We start from the raw sequence: 25333 nt of genomic DNA on the forward strand, positions 1-25333 counted from the left end.
AATGCTGGCCATACATGTAATGATTGCGGAGACCCTCAAATGCCAGAGCAGTACAAACACCCCACAAATGACCCCACTTTGGAAAGAAGACACCCCAAGGTATTCGCTGAGGGGCATATTGAGTCCATGAAAGACTGAAATTTTTGTCTCAAGTTAGCGGAAAGGGAGACTTTGTGAGAAAAAACAAAAAAATATCAATTTCCTCTAACTTGTGCCAATTTTTTTTTTTCTATGAACTCTGCATGCCCCTCATTGAATACCTTGGGGTGTCTTCTTTCCAAAATGGGGTCACATGTGGAGTATTTATACTGCCCTGGCTTTTTAGTGGCCCTATAGCGTGAGAAGAAGTCTGGGATCCAAATGTCTAAAAATGCCCTCCTAAATGGAATTTGGGCACCTTTGCGCATCTAGGCTGCAAAAAAGTCACACGTGGTATCGCTGTATTCAGGAGAAGTTGGGGAATGTGTTTTGGGGTGTCATTTTACATATACCCATGCTGGGTGAGATAAATATCTTGGTCAAATGCCAACTTTGTATAAAAAAATGGGAAAAGTTGTCTTTTCTCGTACTTTTTTCCATTGGGGGACACAGACCGTGGGTATAGCTTAGAGGTATTAGTAGGAGGGACACTATGCAAATGAAAGAGCTCCTCCTCCTCGGGCTATACCCCCCCGACTCCACCAGGAGGAACTCAGTCTTTGCTTAGTGTCTGTCCAAGGAGGTGACGCTTACTCTTCTCCTGTTTGTTATTTTTTTCTGTTTTCAGATGGGGACGCAGGTCAGCATTGCGCTTTCCTGGCCCCCGTGGAGTGTCTGCCACCGTCTTTCGACGTGTCCTGGCTACCTCCCATCCCCCCACAGAAGAAAAGTGGATCCAGGCTCAACATGTCAGCTCTGGCATCCCACCAGCTGCTGGGACGCCTGCTGCCTACCCTCCTCCAGAGCACTGTTCTCCTGGATTGGAGTCAGAAGTCTGAAGAGGCGCATCCCTGCTGGTCTGGACATCGAGGGAGCATGCTGAGCAGATAAGTATTGCCCAGTCCCTCCCCCTCCCTCTGTGTCTGTTTGTCTGTGGCTACCTGGGTGAGCTTGAAGAAGGATCCTGATGGGGCACTTTCTTCATTTTGGCACTGGAGTACTGGCATCTCTTCCCCCTTAAACTGTGGGTTTCAGCGCTTCTCTCGTCGGGCCTTGGCTGCTGCGCTCTCTCAGCGCCCGCCGGCAGGCCGCTCCTCCATGGCCTCGTTAACCCCTGCTGCACCACGTGAGGGGAGTCGTGGTGTTTGTTTAAATCGCGCGCGCACTTATTTTCGTGCATATTTTCGCGCGCGCTTGCTTCCGCGCATATTTCCGCGCGCGCGCTTATTTCCGCGCGCGCTTGTTTCGCACGCTTATTTCGCGCGCTTTTATCGCGCCATAATGACGCGTTCGGGGGGGGCGGAGCCTCGGTATGCCGCTCTGACTCTCCTTACACCGGAGACTCTGTTTGCTCACGGCCATGCAGCTCCTCATCACTCTACTCCGTTTTGTTATTTTCTTTCTAGATGGGGACACAGGTCGGCATGGCGCCTTCCTGGTCCCCCGTGGAATGCCCGCCGCCGTCCTTGGACGCTGCCTGGCTGCCTCCATTGCCCCCCAAAGAAGACAAGTGGATCCGGGCTCGACCTGCAGCTCCGGTATCCCACCAGCTACTGGTTCTCCTGCTGCCACCCTCCACCAGAACACTGCACTCCTGGACAAGGAGTCAGAAGCCTGAAGAGGTGCATCCCTGCTGGTCCTGGAGTCGAGGGAGAAGATCTGCAGGAACAGATAAGTATTAACTGCATCCCTGCCTTACCCCCCTCCTCCACCCCTCCTCCACGTCCCTGGGAGCCTGCGGTCCCCACTTGGGCATCTGCCATGTCCAGCGCGGCCGCTAAATTGGTCTTAGTCGCCAAGGCAACCATGTCCTTTAATCCTGTGGCGCTAACGACTCCATCTCTCTCAGTGGTCCCCACAGTGGGTGCCTGACTACGAAGAGGCAGCGTGAGCGGCAGCATCCCACCTCGGATGTCTCCGTCTCTCCACCCCCCTCACCTCGCCTGTGGCGCTTTCGGACTGCTCTTCCCCCTCCCTAGGGAGAGTAATCCGAAGAGGAATTATCCGGCTCGGACGAGCCAGGTCCTTTTTGGACTATAGGGCATTTTCAAATCCTGTGACGCCAACCACCTCTCTAAGTGGTTTTCCACAGAAGACGCCCGACTACTAACAGGGAGCGTGAGCAGCAGCATCCCTCCTCGGATGGCTCCGGCTCCCCCCCCCCCCCCCCTCGTCTAGAGGCGCGTTCGGGCGACTCTCCCCTCCCTTAGGGAGCGCAAGTCTGAAGGGGAATTTCCGGCTCTGATTAGGTCATGGAGCGGGACCCCTCGCCTAAGCTCTCCACCAGGGTGGCTGACTTAGTGGCGACTGTCCGAGACACCTTTATTCTCCAAGGGGATTCTCCTCCTTCCACTGGTCAGGAGTTCCCCCTTTTTCCGTCCAGGCAGTCGGAGACTACCAAGTTCCCGGTCCATGAGGGATTTTTCCGCGGTCATGTCCAGGGCCTGGGGTAGTCTTAATAAGGTTCTCGACCACCCAGCGCATGAATATACTTTCCTTTCCCTGCTGACGGCGAGGAGAGGTGTCTCCTCCCCCTAAGGTGGATCCTCCGGTGGCCGGATTAGCCAATTATATGGCCCTTCCTGTCTTAGTCAGTTCCTCTTTCCAGGATGCTGTAGACAGACGCATAGACTCTCTTCCAGGTCCTTTTTTCGCTGGCAGCGCGTCCCTGTGACCTACCTTTCACTCAGCAGGGGTAGCCAGTGCTCTCTCGGTGTGGTTACAGCACCACCACCAGGAACTGGCGGTACGAGATGCGGCTACTGACACACTGGAGTTGGTTCTCCAGATGTCTCAGGCTTCTAAGATTCTTTGCGAAGCTTCTAGGGACATTGTTTCCCTCTTTGCCCGCAGGTTGGCCATCTCTGTCACTCAGCGCGAAGAGATCTGATTGAAGGTGTGGGACGCTGACGCCTCCACCAAGCGTTCCCTTGCTAATCTCCCCTTTGGGGTTTCCAGACCTTATGGGGATCAGCTGGACGAGTTCATCTCTGCATGCCTTTTGCCGTTTCTCATCTGGTAGGCCGTCGCCTGCTTCCTCCGCCGGGGGTCTCAGGTCGCCCGCAAAGAGGCCTTCCTTTACACCAGCCTTCCCGGCACTAGAGGGCCCAGTCAGCCCGCCCTGCTGCTCCTAGGCCTATCACATGTCCCGATTGCGGAATCCCACCATCGATTCCTGCGCTTCGCCATTAAGGGTCGACACTGTCAGTTTGTCGCTCTTCCTTCGGGTTGGCGACCACCCCGCGGGTCCTTGCCACGGTCCTGGACCGCTCATGGCGCTTCTTCGTACCAGGGGCATTCCTTTGCTGCCCTATCGGGACGATATCCGGATAGAGGCCCCCCTCTCTACCGCAGACCAAGGACAGCGTCCGAATCACTGTTCAGACTCTGGAACGGTTCGGCTGGCTGGTAACTTTTCCAAACTCCTGCCTCTTCCCGTCCCAGAGGCTCTCCTTCCGGAGGATGATTTTGGACACCTCGGCTGCCAAAGTATTCTGCCAGCCTTCAAGTCCTCCCAGATCCAGGGGGCAGTGTCGCATCTGCTGCGCTCCCCGTGCCTCTCCATTCGGGAATACTTGCAGGTCCTGGGTCTTATGGTAGCCTCTTTCGAGGCCTTCCATATGCCCAGTTTCACACTCGCCTGGCGCAACAGGAGATCCTTTACCTTTCAGCGGGTTCGGGCAGCTCTCCCTTGGTGGCTGTTCCCGATGAACCTGAGGTCGGGGAGTTCCTTTCTCGCATTCTCCTGGACGATCGTCACCACCGATGCCAGCATCCTAGGTTGGGGGGGCGTTTTCCAGTCTCGCACGGTTCAAGGGATTTGGTCGGCGGCAGAGTCTCGCCTTCCAATCAACTTTCTGGAACTGAGGGCGATTTTTTTTCCGCTCTCTCTCTCCTATTGGACCTCTCTCCTTGCGGGCCTCCCAGTGCGGGTTCAAACGGGCAATGCCGCGGCCGTGGCCTATATCGACCATCAGGGCGGGACCCGCAGCCGGATGGTGATGCAGGAGGTGAAGAGACTTCTGACGTGGGCGGAGACGCACGTTCCGGTGTTGTCAGCAGTTTACATTCCAGGAGTGGACAACTGGACAGCGGACTTTCTAAGCCACAACAAGGTGGATCCAAACGAGTGGTCTCTTCTGCATCCAGAAGTGTTCGAAGAAATCTGCCACAGATGGGACCGTCCGGATGTGGACTTAATGGCGTCCGGGTTCAACAACAAGATCCCAGTGGTCCTGGCTCGCGCCCGAGATCCGAAGGCGTACGGATGGATGCGCAGGTGTCTCCGTGGCAGGACTTCAGCCTCCTCTGTTTTCCTCTCCTACCAAAGGGTCTACGCCAGTTCGAGGCGGAAGGGAATCCGATCGTTCTCATCACCCCAGAGTGGCCTTGCCGCGCGTGGTTTTTCGGACGTGGCTCGGTTGCTGGCGGACGCCCCATGGCCTCTTCCCGACAGACAGGACCTACTGTCTCAGGGCCCGTTCTTCCACCAGAATTTACGGTCTCTTCGTTTACCGGCGTGACTGTTGGAACCGCCATCCTGATGAAGATGGGGTTCTCGGATTCAGTGGTTAGGACCATGATCAGTCCGGGGAAGTCTTCTTCCTCCCGGATTTACTATCTTACCTGGATGGCCTTCCTGTCCTTTTGTGAGGGTTCGGGGTTCCCTCCCCTTCGTTTTTCCATCTTGATGGTACTGTCTTTTCTTCAGTCTGGGCTTGTGCAGGGACTGTCGCTTAGTTCCCTGTAAGGTCAGGTTTCGGCGCGGGCCGTCAGAGGTCCCTCCGCTCTTAAGGGTCCGGTGGTGACCTTTCTTCAGGGGGTGGCGCATTCGGTTCCCCGTATGTTCCCCCTTTGTCTCCTTGGGATCTCAATTTGGTTCTGCGCGCTCTGCAGTCGGCCCCCTTCGAGCCTTTGAGGAGGGTCTCTCTGACTGTTCTCATCTGGAAAGTGGTCTTCCTTGTGACCATAGCTTCTGATACAGCTACATAGCGTAGTGATTAAAGTTCTGGGCTATTATGCAGTGGCTGTGAGTTCACATCCCATCACGAGCTTTTAAGTCAGACTGGTGTCGAAGCTGGCCGCTCTTTCCTGCCAGGAGCCTTTCTGGTTTTCCACCAGGATTAAGTTGTGCTCCGTCCAGTCCCCTTCTTTTTGCCCAGGGTGGTCTCTCCCTTCCACCTTGATGAGGATCTTGTCCTGCCTTCCTTTTGTCCTTCTCCGGCTAACCCTAAGGAACGCACTCTGCATTCCCTGGATGTTGTACGGGTCCTGAAGGTGTATCTCGCGGCTACTGCTTCCGTCCGCCGTTCATGGCGCTCTGGATCTGCTTGGCTATTTCCGCGGCTTGTCGCGCTTGTGGTGGAGTTCCCCCGGCTAGGATTGCCGCTCACTCCACTAGGGCGGTGGGGGCTTCCTGGGCAAGACGCAATCGTGCCTCTGCGTCTCAGCTGTGTACGGCGGCCACCTGGTCGTCCTTGCATACCTTTGCAAATTTTTGTCAGTTGCATTCGCTGGCTTCGGCTGATGCGGCTTTGGCCGCAGGGTTTTGCAGGCTGTGGTTCCTGTTTGACCGTTGGGCGTTCCTCCTGGTGGTGCTGATATTTTTTCCCACCCCATGGACTGCTTTTGGACGTCCCATGGTCTGTGTCCCCCAATGGAAAAAAGTACGAGAAAAGGAGATTTTTGTGAAACTCACCTGTAAAATCTTTTTCTCGTCTTTTCCATTGGGGGACACAGCTCCCACCCATTATTCCTGTTGCAGGAGGGGTCTTTAGTTCAGTTTTTCTGTTTCTGGTTGGACCTTATGGCTTGGTCCGATGGTTTCCATGATTTTTTCTTGCTCCTTCTCCTACTGCTTGTGCAACGCCTGAGTTCCTCCTGGTGGAGTCGGGGGGTATAGCCCGAGGAGGAGGAGCTCTTTCATTTGCATAGTGTCCCTCCTACTAATACCTCTAAGCTATACCCATGGTCTGTGTCCCCCAATGGAAAAGATAAGAAAAAGATTTTACAGGTGAGTTTCACAAAAATCTCCTTTTGCCGAGATATTTCTCTCACCCAGCATGGGTATATGTAAAATGCCACCCTAAAACACATTCCCCAACTTCTCCTGAGTACGGTGTTACCACATGTGTGACACTTTTTTGCAGCCTAGGTGGGCAAAGGGGCCCACATTCCAAAGAGCACCTTTCGGATTTCACAGGGCACTTTTTACAGATTTTGATTTCAAACTACTTCTCACGCATCTGGGCCCCTAAAATGCCAGGGCATTATAACTACCCCACAAGTGACCCCATTTTGGAAAGAAGACACCTCAAGGTGTTTCATGATGGGCATAGTGAGTTCATGGAAGTTTTTATTTTTTGTCACAAGTTAGTGGAATATGAGACTTTGTAAGAAAAAAAAAAGAAAAAAAAATTCATTTTCCGCTAACTTGTGACAAAAAATGAAAATGCCCATCAGCGAATACCTTGGGGTGTCTACTTTCTGAAATGGGGTCATTTGTGGGGTTTTTCTACTGTCTGGGCATTGTGGAACCTCAGGAAACATGACAGGTGCTCAGAAAGTCAGAGCTGCTTCAAAAAGCGGAAATTCACATTTTTGTACTATAGTTTGTAAACGATATAACTTTTACCCAAACCTTTTTTTTTTTTTACCCAAACATTTTTTTTCATCAAAGACATGTAGAACAATAAATTTTGCGAAAAATGTATATATGGATGTCGTTTTTTATGAAAATTTTTACAACTGAAAGTGAAAAATTTCATTTTATTTGCAAAAATTTCGTTAAATTTTGATTAATAACAAAAGTAAAAATGTCAGCAGCAATGAAATACCACCACATGAAAGCTCTATTAGTGAGAAGAAAAGGAGGTAAAATTAATTTGGGTGGTAAGTTGCATGACCGAGCAATACACGGTGAAAGTAGTGTAGTGCAGAATTGTAAAAAGTGGTCTGGTCATTAAGGGTGTTTAAGCTAAGGGGGCTGAAGTGGTTAAAGAGGTTTAAATACATTGCATTACATGTTTCCTACTGATCCTAAGTGTCAGATATGATTGTAAAGGTACTTTCACACTATAGCATTTTTCTTTTCCGGTATTGAGTTCCGCCCTAGGGGCTCAATACCGGAAGAAAACTGATCAGTTTTATCCTAATGCATTCTGAATGGAGAGCAATCCGTTCAGGATGCATCAGTTCAGTCCCTCTTATGTTTTTTGTCCGGAGAAAATACTGCAGCATGCTGTATTTTTCTCTCCGGACAAAAATCCTGAACACTTGCTGCCATTAATTTCCATTGAAATGTATCAGTGCCGGATCCAGCATTAAAATTGCCGCATTCACGGATCTGTTCTTCCGGTCCGCTCATGCGCAGACTTTTAAATCAGTGAAAAAAAAAATATACCGGATCTGTTTTTCCAGATGACACCGGAGAGACGGATCCTGTATTTTAATGCATTTAATCCGCATCCAGATCCGTCTGACAACAGTTTGCGACGGCACTGCCTGCCGAAATCCTCTGCCGCAAGTGTGAAAGTAGCCTAATGGGAACAGTCGACAAACTTGTTGTATACATCCCTACCTATAAAGGTTCCCTATTCCAAGTCGCTGTGCAGAACAAGCTCTGTGCAAGCATTTAGGGAGTCATTTATTAAGACCGGCGTTTTAGACACTATTCTTAATATACCCCTATATCACCGAAGTTTTGAAGAGGTGTCGGCCTCTCCATAACTTCGGCGCATCCAGCGCCAGTACTAAATGTAAGACAGCTTCCTAGCTGTCTTACATATAGACCTTTTTCTACGCCTAAAACAGGCGTATAGAATGATGAATGAGACAGGCCTGCTGGCCCGCCCACGCCAGTCCCACTTTTTTAGACCTGCCGTGAGCAGGGAAAAGACGCAAATTGCAGCGCAACTCACCGCTGTGCCGCAATCTGCGCCTGAAATATGCCTAATATAGGTAGATTTCAGGATAATAAATGAACCCCTTAGTTAGCAATAAATGCCTGCAGAATTAGGAATACAGCTCTGGAGTATATACAGGCTATAGGTCAAAATCAGTGAGTATATTTACAGAGTTCGGCCCCTTTCACACAAGCGAGTTTTCCGCGTGGGTGCAAGGCGTGACATGAACTAATGTATTGGTCTTTCCAAATGCAACATCTCTCAAGTGCAACTTTTAAGTGCACATAGTTATTTATACCAGACTTGGACCTGAAGGGGACCATAGGTAATTGCAGACATAGTTATGCGAACAATGTTTCAATTTTTCATCTAACTCTTCCCACTTTTCCACAACCTCCTGAAATACCCCCACATCCATTCACCCAGCAAGGAACTATTCATCTCTCCCTCCACCTTACCTTCTCATGTGACTGCTTGCACAAACCTGTTTGACAACATAAAACACTTCCTTCCCAAACACACACAGATACCTCCTGCCCTCTCTTAGTCTCACCTATTAACACTTTCTCTGCTTCTCCTTATTGCTGGTGATATCTCTCCAAATCCAGGCCCCCTCAGCAAATCCCCACTATCCTCTCCATGTCCCACTACAAATTTCTGCAACCCCTTAAACCTAATAACCATTCCTCTGACCCTTGCTCCTTTGGTTCTTCTTGCAGGAGCATTATGGAATGCATGCTCTGTCTGCAACAAACTGTCATACATTCATGAACTTTTTATCTCTCAAAAACTTTCCTTTCTGGGTCTCACAGAAACATGGCTGACACCCTGTGACACCTCCTCCCCTGCTGCACTCTCATATAGTGGATTTCAATTCACTCACACCCCCCACCCCGGCTGCAAACATGGTGGAGGATTTGGTGTTCTCCTATCAGACACCCACCTGCTCCTACAGCCCAACTCCACTGCCACCCTCCATTACACTGACCTTATTTGAAGTACACTCTGTTCGCATCTACTCTCCCTCCAACCTTCAAGTAGCCATCAATTGCCGCCCCCCCAGGCCCAGCCACCATCTTTCTTGACCACTTCAACACCTGGCTACTACACTTTCTTTCTGCCCACATCCCCACTATCATTATGGGTGACTTCAACATCCCTATTGACACCTGCCACTCGGCCGCCTGTAAACTCCTGTCACTCTCTTCTTCCTTCGGCCTGTCACAGTGGTCTTCAGCTCCCACCCACCAGAGATGGTCACACTCTGGATCTTATCTTTACCTGCCTCTGCTCCCTATCTAACCTTTCTAATTTTCCTCTCCCCCTATCTGACCACAGCCTACTCGCCTTCTCTTCATTGGTCTCTTCTGCTCTCCCCCGGTCCACACACTAGCACACTCCCGCAGGAACCTTAAACATCTCGACTTTCGCTTGCTTTCTGACTCTCTTCTCCCACTCTCTACCATCTGTTCCCTCCAAGACACAGATGCTGCCACCACCCTATATAACACCACAATAAGTACAGCTCTGGACACTGTTGCCCCCCTTACTCACAACAAAACCCGAAAAATAAACAGACAACCCTGGCACACCAACCTGACCAAAAAACTCAGACAAGCTTCCAGGGCTGCTGAGCGGCGATGAAAGAAATCCCATTCTCAAGATCATTTCACCGCATACAAGCAATCCCTCCTCACATTCAAATCCTCACTCGCTGATGCAAAACAGGCCTACTTCTCATCTCTCCATATCTTCTCTGGCTCACAGCCCTAAACAACTTTTTAATACTTTTAACTCCCTTCTCCATCCCCCAGCGCCCCCACCCTCTCATCTCAGCTGAGGACTTTGCCAAATACTTCAAACAACAGATAGTCAACATCAGAGAGAGCTTCAGTACACAGTCCCCACAAGTGCTTGGTCCTCTTCTCCCAAATCCCGCTTCTCTACCATTACAGAAGAAAAACTCTCCACTCTTCTCTCCAGATCACATCTCACCACCTGTGCACTAGACCCAATCCCATCCCACCTCATCCCTAACCTCACCACAGTGTTTATCCCAGCCCTAACTCATCTCTTCAACCTATCACTAACCTCTGGGGTCTTCCCCTTTGCTTTTAAACATGCTACCATTACACCCATCCTCAAAAAGCCTTCACTTGACCCATCTTCTTTGTCCAGTTATCGCCCCATATCACTTCTTCCGTATGCCTCAAAGCTACTTGAACAACATGTCCATTCTGAACTGTCCTCTCATCTCTCCTCCTGCTCCCTCTTTGACCGCCTACAATCTGGCTTCCGACCCCACCACTCGACTGATACTGCCCTTACCAAAGTCACCAATGACTTACTAACAGCCAAAACCAAGAAACAATACTCTGTCCTCCTTCTCCTTGACCTGTCCTCTGCCTTCGACACTGTTGACCACTCCCTTCTGTTACAAACTCTCATCTCTTGGCATCACTGACCTGGCCCTCTCCTGGATCATAACATACCTCACAGAACGGACATTTTGCGTCTCCCACTCCTGCACCACCTCCTCGTCTCATTCCCTCTCTGTTGGTGTCCCACAAGGCTCTGTCCGAGGACCCCTGCTCTTCTCTATCTACACTTTTGGCCTGGGACAGCTCATAGAGTCCTATGGTTTTCAGTATCATTCTTATGCTGACAACACACAAATCTACCTCTGATCCAGACATCACCACCTTACTATCCAGAATCCCACAATGCCTATCTTCCATATCATCCTTCTTCGCCTCTCGCTTTCTAAAACTTAACGTGGATAAAACAGAACTCATCATCTTTCTTCCATCTTGCTCAACCCCCCCAACATACCTATCTATCATGATCAATGGCTTTACCCTTTCCCTGGTCAACCAAGTCTGCTGCCTTGGAGTGACCATGGATTCTGCCCTTTCGTTCTGACCGCGCATCCAAGCCCTTTCCACCACCTGCCGCCTCCAACTCAAAAACATTCCCCGCATCCGTGCTTTCCTGAACTTTGAATCTGCGAAAATGCTTGTACATGCCCTCATCACCTCCCGCCTGGACTACTGCAACATTCTCTTCTGTGGCCTCCCGTCTAGCACTCTCGCACCCCTCTAATCTATCCTCAACTCTGCTGCCTGACTAATCCACCTCTCGCCCTATTACTCCTCTGCCTCTCCCCTCTGCCAATCCCTTCACTGGCTCCCCATTGCCCAGCGAATTCACTTCAAAGTACTAACAAATACATATAAGGCCATCCACAACCTGTCCCCTCCCTACATCTCTGAGCTACTTTCCAGATACATACCCACACGCACTCTCCGATCCTCACAAGATCTCCTTCTCTCCTCTTATCACCTCTTCCCACAATGGCCTCCAGGATTTCTCCCGTGCATCCCCCACACTCTGGAACTCGCTACCTCAACATATCAGACTCTCACCAACAGTGGAATCCTTCAAAAGAAACCTAAAATCCCACCTCTTCTACAACCAGTGACTCTGCTGCCTCTATACCGCCATGACCAGCTTCACCCGCACCTACTGTGTCCTTCTCCTATACTATGTATATTGTAAGCCTCACGAGCAGGGCCCTCTCTCCTTCTGTACCAGTCTGTAACTCGTCTTGTTCATGCTTAGTGCAGTTGTCTGTATTATGTTTGTATACCCCTTTTCATATGTACAGCGCTATGGAATGAATGGTGCTTTAATAATAAATAATAATAATAATTGATTTTATGTCCATAAAAACGTCACAAGAACCTCTCCCGTTATCTCTCCTTCAGGTGTGAAATAAGTGTCCTTTCTCATAACGACTCCTAAATATGTCTTTTTATATTGACTTCTCGATTTATCTGCAGTAAATACGGAGACACAGCCTGTCTTGCCTAGAAAGCTCATTGGCTTTTTGGATGGTATGTGAGTCCTTTAAATATGCGATAATGTTACACGGCTCTGAGAAGAACCAGGTGTTGTGTATGGAAAACCAGCTCACATTATCGTCTTTCACATTATAGGTGAAGAAGAAGCAGCAACTCTCATTCAATGGACAGCAGGTAGGTGGAGAGGTTGACGTAGTTTTGTGCAGATATGCTTGTGTCATATTGTGTGTTCCTGCAGGCAGAGATCTCCTTTTTAGCTGTGCTGTACATAGACCTGAAGGGTGTGTCCTCCCATTACAGTTTATATAAAACTAATGTATATAGACGTTATTTAAAGAGGTTTAAATACATTGCATTACATGTCTACTACTGATCCTAAGGCCTCATGCACCTGACCGTTTTTTTTTTACGGTCCGCAAAAACGGGGTCCGTAGGTCCGTGATCCGTGACCGTTTTTTTGTCCGTGGGTCTTCCTTGATTTGTGGAGGATCCACGGACATGGAAAAAAAAGTCGTTTTGGTGTCCGCCTGGCCGTGCGGAGCCAAACGGGTCCGTCCTGAATTACAATGCAAGTCAATGGGGACGGATCCGTTTGACGTTGACACAATATGGTGCAATTGCAAACGGATCCGTCCCTATTGACTTTCAATGTAAAGTCTGGAGTCTCTTTTATACCGTCGGATCGGAGTTTTCTCCAATCCGATGGTATATTTTAATTTGAAGCGTCCCCATCACCATGGGAACGCCTCTATGTTAGAATATACTGTCGGATATGAGTTACATCGTGAAAACTCAGATCCGACAGTATATTCTAACACAGAGGCGTTCCCATGGTGATGGGGACGCTTCTAGTTAGAATATACTGCAAACTGTGTACATGACTGCCCCCTGCTGCCTGGCAGCACCGGATCTCTTACAGGGGGCCGTGATCAGCACAATTAACCCCTCAGGTGCCGCACCTGAAGGGGTTAATTGTGCGTATCATACAGGGCCCCCTCCCCAGTTTGAATATCATTGGTGGCCAGTGTGCGGCCTCCCCCGGCCCCCCCTCCCTCCCTCTATTGCATTAATAACATTGGTGGCAGTGTGCGGCCTCCCCCGGCCCCCCTTCCTCCCTCTATCTCTATTGCATTAATAACATTGGTGGCAGTGTGCGGCCTCCCCCAGCCCCCCCCCCTCCCTCTATTGCATTAATAACATTGGTGGCAGTGTGCGGCCTCCCCTCTCTCCCCCCCCCCCCCCCTTCCCGATCATTGGTGGCAGCGGAGTTCCGATCGGAGTCCCAGTTTAATCAACTGGACACTACTGCAGTTCTGGTTGCCATGGTTACTTAGCAATAGTAGAAGCATCATACTTACCTGCTGGCTGCTGCGATGTCTGGAGCTCCTCCTACTGGTAAGTGACAGGTCTGTGCGGCGCATTGCTGTCACTTACCAGTAGGAGGAGCTCCCGACCGGACACAGACATCGCAGCAGCCAGCAGGTAAGTATGATGCTTCTACTGTTGCTAAGTAACCATGGCAACCAGGACTGCAGTAGCGTCCTGGTTGCCATGGTTACGGATCGGAGCCCCAGCGATTAAACTGGGACCCCGATCGGAACTCCGCTGCCACCAATGTTATTAATGCAATCATACTTACCTGCTGGCTGCTGCGATGTCTGGAGCTCCTCCTACTGGTAAGTGACAGGTCTGTGCGGCGCATTGCTGTCACTTACCAGTAGGAGGAGCTCCCGGCCGGACACAGACATCGCAGCAGCCAGCAGGTAAGTATGATGCTTCTACTGTTGCTAAGTAACCATGGCAACCAGGACTGCAGTAGCGTCCTGGTTGCCATGGTTACGGATTGGAGCCCCAGCGATTAAACTGGGACTCCGATCGGAACTCCGCTGCCACCAATGTTATTAATGCAATAGAGGGAGGGAGGGGGGGGGGCCGGGGGAGGCCGCACACTGTGCCACCAACATATTAATACAATAGAGGGAGGAAGGGGGTATCGGGGGGGGGGGGGGGAGGGGGGGGCACACTGTGCCACCAATGTTATTATTACTATAGAGGGAGGGAGGGGGGGTCGCACTGGCCACCAATGAAATTTAAACTGGGGAGGGAGGGGGGTCTGCCCCCTGCTGCCTGGCAGCCCCGTATCTCTTACAGGGGGCTATGATACGCACAATTAACCCCTTCAGGTGCAGCACCTGAGGGGTTAATTGTACGGATCACAGCGCCCTGTAAGAGATCGGGTGCTGCCAGGCAGCAGGGGGCAGTTATGTACACAGTTCGTTGTATATTCTAACTAGAAGCGTCCCCATCACTATAGGAACGCCTCTGTGTTAGAATATACTGTCGGATCTGAGTTTTCACGAAGTGAAAACTCAGCTCTGAAAAAGCTTTTATGCAGACGGATCCGTCTGTATGAAAGTAACCTACGGCCACGGATCACGGACACGGATGCCAATCTTGTGTGCATCCGTATTCTTTCACGGACCCATTGATTTGAATGGGTCCGTGAACCGTTGTCCGTCAAAAAAATAGGACAGGTCATATTTTTTTGACGGGCAGGATACACGGATCACGGTCTCGGCTGCAAAACGGTGCATTTTCCGATTTTTCCACGGACCCATTCAAAGTCAATGGGTCCGCAAAAAAGAACGGAAAATGGCACAACGGCCACGGATGCACACAACGGTCGTGTGCATGAGGCCTAAGTGTCAGATCTGAGTGTAGGAGTACTTTCACACTAGCATTTTTCTTTTCCGGTTATTGAGTTCTGCCCTAGGGGCTCTATACTGGAAAAGAACTGATCAGTTTTATACTAATGCATTCTGAATGGAGAGCAATCCGTTCAGTATGCATCAGGATGCATCAGTTCAGTCCCTCTTACGTTTTTTGGCCGGAGAAAATACTGCAGCATGCAACACTTGCCGGAATGCCGGATCCGGCATTAATTTCCATTCAAATGTATTAGTGCTGGATCCGACATTAAAATTGCCGCATTGACGGATACGTTCTTCCGGTCCGCACATGCGCAGACCTTAAAATCTGTGAAAAAAATAAATCCCGGATCTGTTTTTCCGGATGACACCGGAGAGACGGATCCTGTATTTTAATGCATTTGTCATGAGGATCCGCATCCAGATCCATCTGACAAATGCCATCCGTTTGCGACGGAACTGCCTGCCGAAATCCTCTGCCGCAAGTGTGAAAGTAGCCTAATAGGAACAGTCAGTAAACTTGTCGTATACATCCCTACCTATAAAGGTTCCCTATACCAAGTCGCTGTGCAGAACAAGCTCTGTGCAAGCATTTAGGGAGTCATTTATTAAGACCAGCGTTTTAGACGCAGTTCTTAATATCCCCTATATCTGGCAGTGGATCCACCGAAGTTATGAAGAGTCGCCGGCCTCTCCATAACTTCGGAGCATCCAGCGCCAGTACTAAATGTAAGACAGCTTCCTAGCTGTCTTACATATAGACCTTTTTCTACGCCTAAAACAGGCATAGAGAATGATGAATGAGAAAGGGCTGCTGGCCCGCCCACGCCAGTCCCACTTTTTTAGACCTGCCGTGAGCGGGGAAAATATGCAGATTGCAGCGCAACTCACCGCTGTGCCGCAATCTGCGCCTGAAATATTCCTAATATAGGTATAATTTAGGATAATAAATGAACCCCTTAGTTAGCAATAAATCCCTGCAGAATTAGGAATACAGCTCTGGAGTATATACAGGCTATAGGTCAAAATCAGTGCGTATATTTACAGAGTTCGGCCCCTTTCACACAAGCGAGTTTTCCGCGTGGGTGCAAGGCGTGATGTGAACGCATAGCACCCGCACTGAATCCTGACCCATTCATTTCAATGGGTCTGTGTTCATTTTTTTTCACGCATCAGTTATGCGTTGCGTGAGAATCGCAGCATGTTCTATATTCTGCGTTTTTTACGCAGCCCTGGCCCCATAATAGTGAATGGGGCTTCAGTGAAAAACGCATTGCATCCGGAGACAAGCGCGGGTACGATGCGTTTTTCACTGATGGTTGCTAAGAGACGTTGTTTGTAAACCTTCGGTTTTTTATCACGCGCATGAAAAACGCATCCAAACGCATTGCACCCGCGTGGAAACGACTGTATGCAATCGCAGACAAAACTGACTGAACTTGCTTGCAAAATGGTGCGAGTTTCACTGATCGCCTCCGTAGTCAATCCGTCACGTTTTGTGAAAGAGGCCTTAGGCTACAAAGATAGAACCGTATTTTCAGTCTGTGTCTGATCCACATTTTTTGCGGATCACATGTGGGCTCATTCATTTCTTTAGAGCCACAAAAAATGCGGACAGCACCTGGGTGTCATTTGTGTGCTGTCCACATCCATGCGGATGCGCCGAAAATGAGAGAGAATGTCGTATTCTTGCCTGTTTTGTGGATAAGAATAGGCATTTTTAGAATGGGGCCTGCGAAAAGTGCAAGATGCACACAGACTACATCCGTATTTTGTGGATCCGCAATTTGCGGACCGCAAAACTGATACGGTCATGTGAATTTAGCCTTATCCAGGGTTTTTGTAATTCAAGATATAAACTGAAAAATGGTGTTCAATGAGAAATACCCGTGTTTACGTTAACAGCAGATTGGTCCTGGCAATCACATGATCGCTGGGTGACTGGTTGTGTTAGGCTACTTTCACACTAGCGTTCGGGCGGATCCGTTCTGAACGGATCCGCTCATAATAATGCAGACGGAGGCTCCGTTCAGAACGGATCCGTCTGCATTATATTAGCAAAAAAAAGCTAAGTGTGAAAATAGCCTGGGACGGATCCGTCCAGACTTTCAATGTAAAGTCAATGGGGGACGGATCCGCTTGAAGATTGAGCCACATTGTGGCATCTTCAAACGGATCCGTCCCCATTGACTTACATTGTAAGTCTGGACGGATCCGCACGGATCCGCACGCCTCCGCACGGCCAGGCGGACACCCGAACGCTGCAAGCAGCGTTCAGCTGTCCGCCTGTCCGTGCGGAGGCGAGCGGAGTGGAGGCTGAACGCCGCCAGACTGATGCAGTCTGAGCGGATCCGCTCCATTCAGACTGCATCAGGGCTGGACGGCTGCGTTCGGGTCCGCTCGTGAGCTCCTTCAAACGGAGCTCACGAGCGGACCAGCGAACGCTAGTGTGAAAGCAGCCTTAGCATGTTTTTGGGAAATATATGGTGTAAAGGTATTTATGGGGTGGACACATCATAAAAATAAAATGAAGCAAAAAACTAAGTTATTAAAAAAAAAAAAGTTTTTGTGTTAAGTATTGCCCCCAGGACAATGACCCTAACCAACGCAGGTCATATATTAAAGGGCATCTGTCAGTAGATTTGTATCTAGGTAACTGGCTGACTTGTTACATGTGCGCCTGGCAGTTGAATGCATCCATGTTCATATGTGTCCACACTGCTGAGAAAATGATGTTTTATATATGCATATGCAAATGAGCTTCTAGGAGCAACGGGGGCGTTAACATTGCACCTCTCTGCAACTGCTGTGCCCTCTCCACTTTGACAGGGTCAGGTTGCGAAAACATCATCACACCTAGCCCTGTCAATCAAATTGGAGAGGGTGCAGCAGTTGCAGGGAAAGCGGAGCCTCTAGGTGTAACAACGCCCCTGTTGCTCCCAGAGTCTCATTTGAATATATATTTCTCATCAATGTGGACCATATAAACATGGGACCAACACAGATGCCTTCAGCTGCCAAGTGCACATGTAACAGGTCAGTCAGTGTCATAGATACAAAACTGCTGACAGATGCCCTTTAAAATAACATTTAGACCGTGATGGCAGGGAAAAAAGTACTAGACGTGTTATTATATTTTTCCTCTACATCCTATTTTACCATTTGTGTTATTTCTCTACAGCATCTTTTCTTATACAAAATAAGATGAACCACAATCCAGAAAAAGACGTTGGACAGAAAGGTAAAATCACATTATTGTGTGTGTAGTTTGTCTATAATATTTAATACGGGTTTTTTAAGTTCTGTCTTTCTTCATACAGGAAACCTTTCAAGGAAACCTCGTACCCATTTCTCCAGATATTTTGCAGGTTAGTATATAATGGGACAGATTTACTAATGGAGATGCGGGAGTATTTAGGCTCAAATTGAGCCAGAACTCATGTGCACGTGCCATGCACCACATTAAGTGCTCTGGGCACTTTTTGCACCTCGTCCCACAACTGAGGGTGGCTCTGCAGGAAAGGGGTCAGCCATCAGGCGGTGTAAAGTTAAACAAAAGTGACCAAGTTTATCATCCTGCATGAGCCACTTCAGTAAGTCTGGAGCATCTGTAGAGTGTCTAGTTCAGTGGAGCGTCTGTAGACTGTCTAGTTCAGTGGAGCATCTGTAGACTGTCTAGTTCAGTGGAGCATCTGTAGACTGTCGAGTTCAGGTTGTACACTGTCTAACTGCCCCTTGTGTATCAAGAGTGATTGCTGTAGTGACATTAGTTTAATGCAAGATCTGATATTCCAGAAAATGTGAGAATCTGGCTCAGGTTGGTGGTGCAGACGTGAAAAATATAATCTGGAATTTTCCAACACCAGAAGCAGAAAGTAGTATATTTTGTGTTAATGCCTTATTTTGGCCTGTCTTCCTGCAGATATCTCTACACAAGCCTTATATACACTTTCCTATGACCACATGATAATTTAGCACCCATCTGGTCAAATTGATCCCTGATAAAAAGGAAAAGTGTTTGTGTGTAGAGCTATATACTGATAGAACCAATAGGAAATCTGTTGGAAAACTCACCAGAAAGGCTATGGACACCTATGGCAGTTTTAACTGTTTATTTGCGTCCTAAATGAAAGATTGAAGTAACTTCATAAATAGTCTTTGATAAAAATTTCCTATGATTTTTTTTTATTTTTTTTGCTTCTGCTGACATCTGTGCTTTCCCTTTACGATATTGAGATCCGCCATAGTGGTACCTTGGAACCGAACCAGAGTTCAGGAAATGTTTTTTTACAGTACAAATTAATTTATGAAGTTATTGCGCGAAGTCTCGCGAGACTTTGTGAAGCAATAACTTTGGCTCATCTGAGCCAATACATTCTAATACTGTACAGAACTCCTGCTCCTGTTTCGTCCGAAGTCGATTCGCTCATCCCTACTAGGGAGGCTTGGCCCCATCCAGCCTGCCATTGTCTGCTTCACCCCCCGACACAGGATGTTTTCATCCATGCACAGGGAGAAGCAGCTGTGGTGCGGGGACCAGGAGCGGCACATGGAGCAGGGTAAGTATATTACTTGTGAGGGGCCCGGCACATGGGGGGGATGTTTCAAAAATCGGATAACCCCTTTAAGGCCTCGTGCACACGACAGTTGTTTTTCTTGGCCTCCGTTCCGTTTTTTTTTTTTGCGAGGATGGGGACCCATTCATTTCAATGGGTCAGCAAAAAAATGCTGATAGTTCATCCGTTTGTGTTCTGCGTCCGTTGTCCGTGTTTCCCTTCAGCAAAAGAAAATAGTGCATGTCCTACTTTTTTCACATTTGCGGACAAGGATAGGCATTTTTTTAAAAGGGATCTGTGGAAAAAAATGGATCCTCCCAAAAAAACGGATGCAGCATCCGTTTTTTTGACGGACGCTCAATTTGCGGACGCAAAAAACAACTGTCGTGTGCATGAGGCCTATAGCCTCATGCACACTACCGTTGTTTGGGCCGGCATCGGCTCAGATGCGGACCCATTCACTTCAATGGGGCCGCAAAACATGCGGAGAGCACTCTGTGTGCTGTCCACATCCGTGGCTCTGTTCCGCGGCCCCGCTAATAAAATATAACCTGTCCTATTCTTGTCCGAGGTTTGCGGACAAGAATAGGCATTTATATTGCCGGCTTCCGTTCCGCAAATAGCGGAAGGCAACACAGGCGGCTTCCATTTTTTGAAGACCGCAAAAAACGGCCCGTCACATGGGGGGATGTTTCAGAAATCAGATAACCCCTTTAAGGCCTCATGCACACGACCGTTGTGTGCATCCGTGGCCGTTGTGCCGTTTTCCGTTTTTTTTTTCCCGCTGACCCATTGACTTTCAATGGGTCCGTGGAAAAATCGGAAAATGCACCGTTTTGCAGCCGCATCTGTGATCCGTTTTTCCTGTCCGTCAAAAAAATAGGACCTGTCCTATTTTTTTGACGGACAACGGTTCACGGACTCATTCAAGTCAATGGGTCCGTGAAAAAACACGGATGCACACAAGATTGGCATCCGCGTCAGTGGTCCGTGGCCGTAGGCTACTTTTACACAGACGGATCCGCAGATCCGTCTGCATAAAAGCTTTTTCAGAGCTGAGTTTTCACTTCGGGAAAAATCTGATCCGACAGTTTATTCTAACACAGAGGCGTTCCCATGGTGATGGGGGCGCTTCAGGTTAGAATATACTAAAAGAACTGTGTACATGACTGCCCCCTGCTCCCCTGTAGTACTGTAGATTCATTGGTGGCCAGTGGCCCCCCCTCCCTCCCCTGTAGTACTGTAGATTCATTGGTGGCCAGTGGGCCCCCCCCCCCCTCCTAATTAAAATCCCCCCCCCTATCATTGGTGGCAGTGGAGAGTACCGATCGAAGTCCCAGTTTAATCGCTGGGGCTCCGATCGGTAACCATGGCAACCAGGACCTGCAAGCTGCGATGTCTGTGTCCGGCCGGGAGCTCCTCCTACTGGTAAGTGACAGGTCTGTGCGGCGCATTGCTTAATGATCTGTCACTTACCAGTAGGAGGAGCTCCCGGCCGGTCACAGACAGCGCAGCTCGCAGGTAAGTATAATGCTTCTACAAATTGCTAAGTAACCATGGCAACTGGGACTGCAGTAGCGTCCTGGTTGCCATGGTTACCGAACGGAGCCCCAGCGATTAAACTGGGACTCCGATCGGTACTCTCCACTGCCACCAATGATAGGGGGGGAGATTTTAATTAGGAGGGGGAGGGAGGGGGGGGCCCACTGGCCACCAATGAATCTACAGTACTACAGGGGTGGGAGGGGGGCACCCACTGGCCACCAATGAATCTACAGTACTACAGGGGTGGGAGGGGGGGCCCCACTGGCCATAAATGAATCTACAGTACTACAGTGAAGGGAGGGGGGGGGGGCGGAGGCCGCACTGGCCACCAATGTGTTAAATACAGGGGGGGGAGGGGGTGACTGCAGCAGGGGGCAGTCATGTACACAGTTCTTTGAGTATATTCTAACCTGAAGCGTCCCCATCACCATGGGAACGCCTCTGTGTTAGAATATACTGTCGGATCTGAGTTTCACGATCTAACTCAAATCCGATGGTATATTCTAACATAGAGGCGTTCCCATGGTGATGGGGACGCTTCAAGTTAAATTATACCATCGGATTGGAGAAAACTCTGATCCGATAGTATAAAAGGGACTCCTGACTTTACATTGAAAGTCAATGGGGGACGGATCCGTTTGCAATTGCACCATATTGTGTCAACGTCAAACGGATCCGTCCCCATTGACTTGCATTGTAATTCAGGACGGATCCGTTTGGCTCCGCACGGCCAGGCGGACACCAAAACGACTTTTTTTTTCATGTCCGTGGATCCTCCAAAAATCAAGGAAGACCCACGGACGAAAAAACGGTCACGGATCACGGCCCTACGGACCCCGTTTTTGCAGACCTTAAAAATAAACGGTCGTGTGCATGAGGCCTTACAATGATACACCATTACAAACATGAATATACACATCGCTGATCTCTGACTGGCGGTCGCAGGGACCCTAGTACTGGGTCTCTTATTCCTAGGTGACCCTACTTGACCTGATCTAACCCCTCTTGTCCAGGGAGTATTACTCTCAGCCTCACAAGGGTGACTCCACAGGACCTCACTCATTATCTAGGCATCCCTCCTTGTCCCTGCGCTGCAAGAGTGACCGCCCAGCTTTGTCAGGTAGCTAAGGGGAAGGGACCCTAGCGCCAATTCCAAATGTTCCAACGAGTTTCGTTTGCCCTAAACCAACTCATCAGGGGACTCATACATAGGTATCAGAAAGCAGTAACATGAAAACAAATACAGTCTTAGTCAATCAGTTGTTCTAATACAGGTTCAGCGATGGTCAATCGCCACAACCCTTAATGTAATGACATGAAAACAAATGCAATCATAGTCAATTGATCGTCTTAATAAAGGCTCAGCGATGGTCAGTCACCGCAGCCCTTAACCTGTTAGGGACATATGACTTACGATACGGCATGATGTCCCAGTACTTAAGGACACATGACGTACCAATGTTGTTCTGATCACCGCCGTGCGGCCGGCGGTGATCAGAACCCGATGCCTGCTGAAATCAATCAGCAGGCACTGTGGGACAATGCCCAGGGGGATCCTGTGACACCTGCCCACTCCCCCCCCCCCCCCCCGACCCCCCCCCCCCCCCCCGTGTCGGCGATCGCAGCAAACCACAGGTTAATTCAGACCTGCGGTTAGCTGTGTTTCCGGGTTATTCGGGTCTCTGATGACCCGATAACCCAGAAATGGCGGTGATCGGTGGTGTGATAATACACCACCAATCACCGTCCTGCGATCCTGAGAGGTGGCGCTCACGCCACCTCTCAGGATCGCATCTGATTGGCTGGCAGGGAGGCTGGGCAGGCGGAGCAGCAAATTTGAATTGCCGGAGCTGCTCTCCCCGCTCATACCGGTCCATGGAGCAGGAGAGAGCGGAGCTCCGTCTGTGCTGCCCAAAAAAAGTTAGTTTCTGTAGTCTGTAGGGACAGATAGGGGGAAAAAGTATTTTTTTTTTCTAAAGCACTTTTAGCACCTTGATCGGGTGTCTGGGGTCCACAGCACTTAACTGTGTGACCCTAGACCCTCCCAGGGGTGCTGCAGCTTGCCCCCCCCCCCCCCCCCCCCACACTTTTTATTTGGGAGCAAGTTGTTGTTGTTTTTTTGCATGCGCTGACTGTGGCTGGAACTCTTTGCGTCCGGCCACTGTTAGCGCATCGCCCACCCCACAGCGCATTTGTAACTTTCTTTTTTACACTTTTTTTTAAGTTTATTTTTTATTTTTTTAGCTGTAGGGCAAAGTTCGTGAACACCCGTGCCCCCACACACACGCACACTGAATAAAGATTTACACACACACACACACACACACTCCCCTATGGCCCGCCGGAGGTTCTCGGCCGGGGAGGCATACGCCCTGCTTGCCTCAGAGTCCGAGAGCCCCAGTGAGGACGAGGATGACCCCACTTTCCTGTTGTCATCTGCATCCTCCTCATCATCTAGCGATGATGATGAGCCCTCAAGGTGGCAGAGACGCCGCCAGGCGGATCAAGGGGACCTCCATGCCAGCGACCCTGTGTCCCATGCTAGTACAAGCAGCTCTGGGGCTTGTACTAGTTTTCCGGCCCACCAGTTAAGTAGACCGGAGCCCCCTGCCGGTGAACTTGTCTGGTGTACTCTAGAGAATTTTGAGCCTGTGATTCCTGAGTTTGTAGGTCAACCAGGAATCCAGATTTCCACGGTGGACTTCACTGAATACGACTACTTTAGTCTTTTTTTCAGTGACCACTTTGTAAATCTGATGGTGGAGCAAATGAACCTGTACGCCCAACAGTTTGTTGCTCAACACCCGGGCTCCTTTTTGGCTAGGCCCGGTGGCTGGACTTCGGTCAGTGCAGCCGAGATTAGGACGTTTTGGGGCCTCGTGCTGCACATGGGCCTAGTCAAAAAACCCAGTGTCAGGCAGTACTGGAGTGGGGACGTCCTCTACCAGACCCCACTTTACAGTATGGCCATGACACGTTACCGGTTTGAGGCCATCTGGAAATGTCTGCATTATGCACATAATGTAGCATGTCCCTCCCGAGGTGATCCTGCCTATTACTGCCTGTACAAAATCAGGCCGGTAATTGATCACCGAAATTTGTGGAGGCCTATGTACCTGGAAGGGAGGTCGCAGTTGATGCGTCTCTTATTGCTTTCAAGGGGAGACTCATTTTTTCCGCCAGTATGTTCCCTCTAAGCGGGCGAGGTATAGCGTGAAGCTGTACAAACTTTGTGAGAGTACCTCAGGGTACACTTACAAGTTTCATGTGTACGAGGGGCGAGATTCCCGTATTCAACCCCCAGAATGTCCCCCCACTCTGGGTGTTAGTGGGAAACTTGTGTGGGACCTTCTGCACCCACTGCTAGATAAAGGTTACCTCCAGTACGTGGATAACTTTTATACTAGTATCCCCTTGTTCCAGTCCCTCGCCGCCAGATCCACGTCAGCTTCTGGGACCGTGTGGAAAAATCAGCTTGGCCTCCCTACCTACCCTCTCCAGGTACCTGTCCCCAGGGGTTACACCCGTGCCCTTACCAGTGGAAACCTGCTGCTGGTCAGATATAAAGACAAGAGGGATGTCCTTGTACTGTCCACAATTCATGGTAACGGCATCGTCCCTGTGCAAGGTACCGCGGCAACGGTCCTCAAGCCCGATTGTATCGTCGACTACAATCGATATATGGGAGGAGTTCAAGTGAATGGAGCGAGTACTTGTCATTACACTGTACCGGCAAAACTTCCGAGACAATGGGCAGTGTAATGAAGAGGAAACTGCGTTCGCATGGATCTCTGCCTTATCTTCAAACAGCTGATCGGCAGGGGTGCCAGGTGTCTGACCCTGACCGATTCCGATATTGATGACCTATCACGACAATGGGTCATCAATGTACAGTATGTGGCCTGTATAACCCCTTTAAATGGACAAGTTAATGTTTGTGTCTGTATATAGATATTTACATGATATAGAGAGAGAGATATTATATTAGATCTATCTATCTGTGCTGTGTGTCCCTACACAAAGTTCTGATATCTTTTTGCACTTGTTCACTTGCAAAGAAGCAGCCATCTCAGGCTAGACAAGTCATGGAGGACACAGAGGGTGTGTATTTTATGCTCCTTTTAGGATCATTTAAAGCTAACAGTAAATCATAAGAATGTGTCAAATTCTGCCAAATTTTCTCTGCAAAATAATGGCCCAAATTTTTTCATTGCTGGGAGATCTGCTGGAGGGACTGGGGCAGCCACTTAAGCTGATCATACACATTAGATGAAAGGCTGCAGGAGCGGCCAACCATCTAATTTGTATAGGGGGGCCTCACTGACTCTTCTATGACAGTACATAAGGATTGGCCCATTGGAATTCAACATGTCTGATCTATGGGAGATGATCTGACCCCAGAGGTGTCAGTTCAGAACACCAAGCTTTGCTTAGCTTGATTAGAAATACATGGCGGCTTTCTTCCAAAAACGGCACCACGTCTTTTCACAGGTTGTGTGTGGTATTGTTGCTTAACCCTATTCACATCAATGGAGCTGCGAACCTGTACCACATACAACCTGTGGACTGACGTGGTGCTGGTTTTGTTAAGAAAGCAGCCCTGTTTACCTGGTCCTGAG

The 25333-nt window shown here is 49.4% G+C and overlaps 1 protein-coding gene across 1 annotated transcript in view; it reads left to right on the forward strand.

The window, feature by feature from the left end:
• LOC122943770 (torsin-1A-interacting protein 1-like) overlaps positions 1 to 25333 on the forward strand; it is a 179981-nt gene that overhangs the window by 45017 nt on the left and 109631 nt on the right. Inside the window, exons 7-10 of the mRNA XM_044301790.1 lie at positions 11885 to 11938; positions 12041 to 12079; positions 17795 to 17854; positions 17934 to 17981. Of these exons, the coding sequence (XP_044157725.1) occupies positions 11885 to 11938; positions 12041 to 12079; positions 17795 to 17854; positions 17934 to 17981 (201 nt within the window). The remainder of the gene's footprint in view (positions 1 to 11884; positions 11939 to 12040; positions 12080 to 17794; positions 17855 to 17933; positions 17982 to 25333) is intronic.

This window comes from Bufo gargarizans, chromosome 7 (genome assembly GCF_014858855.1).
Source record: "Bufo gargarizans isolate SCDJY-AF-19 chromosome 7, ASM1485885v1, whole genome shotgun sequence".
NCBI classification, from domain to species: domain Eukaryota; kingdom Metazoa; phylum Chordata; class Amphibia; order Anura; family Bufonidae; genus Bufo; species Bufo gargarizans.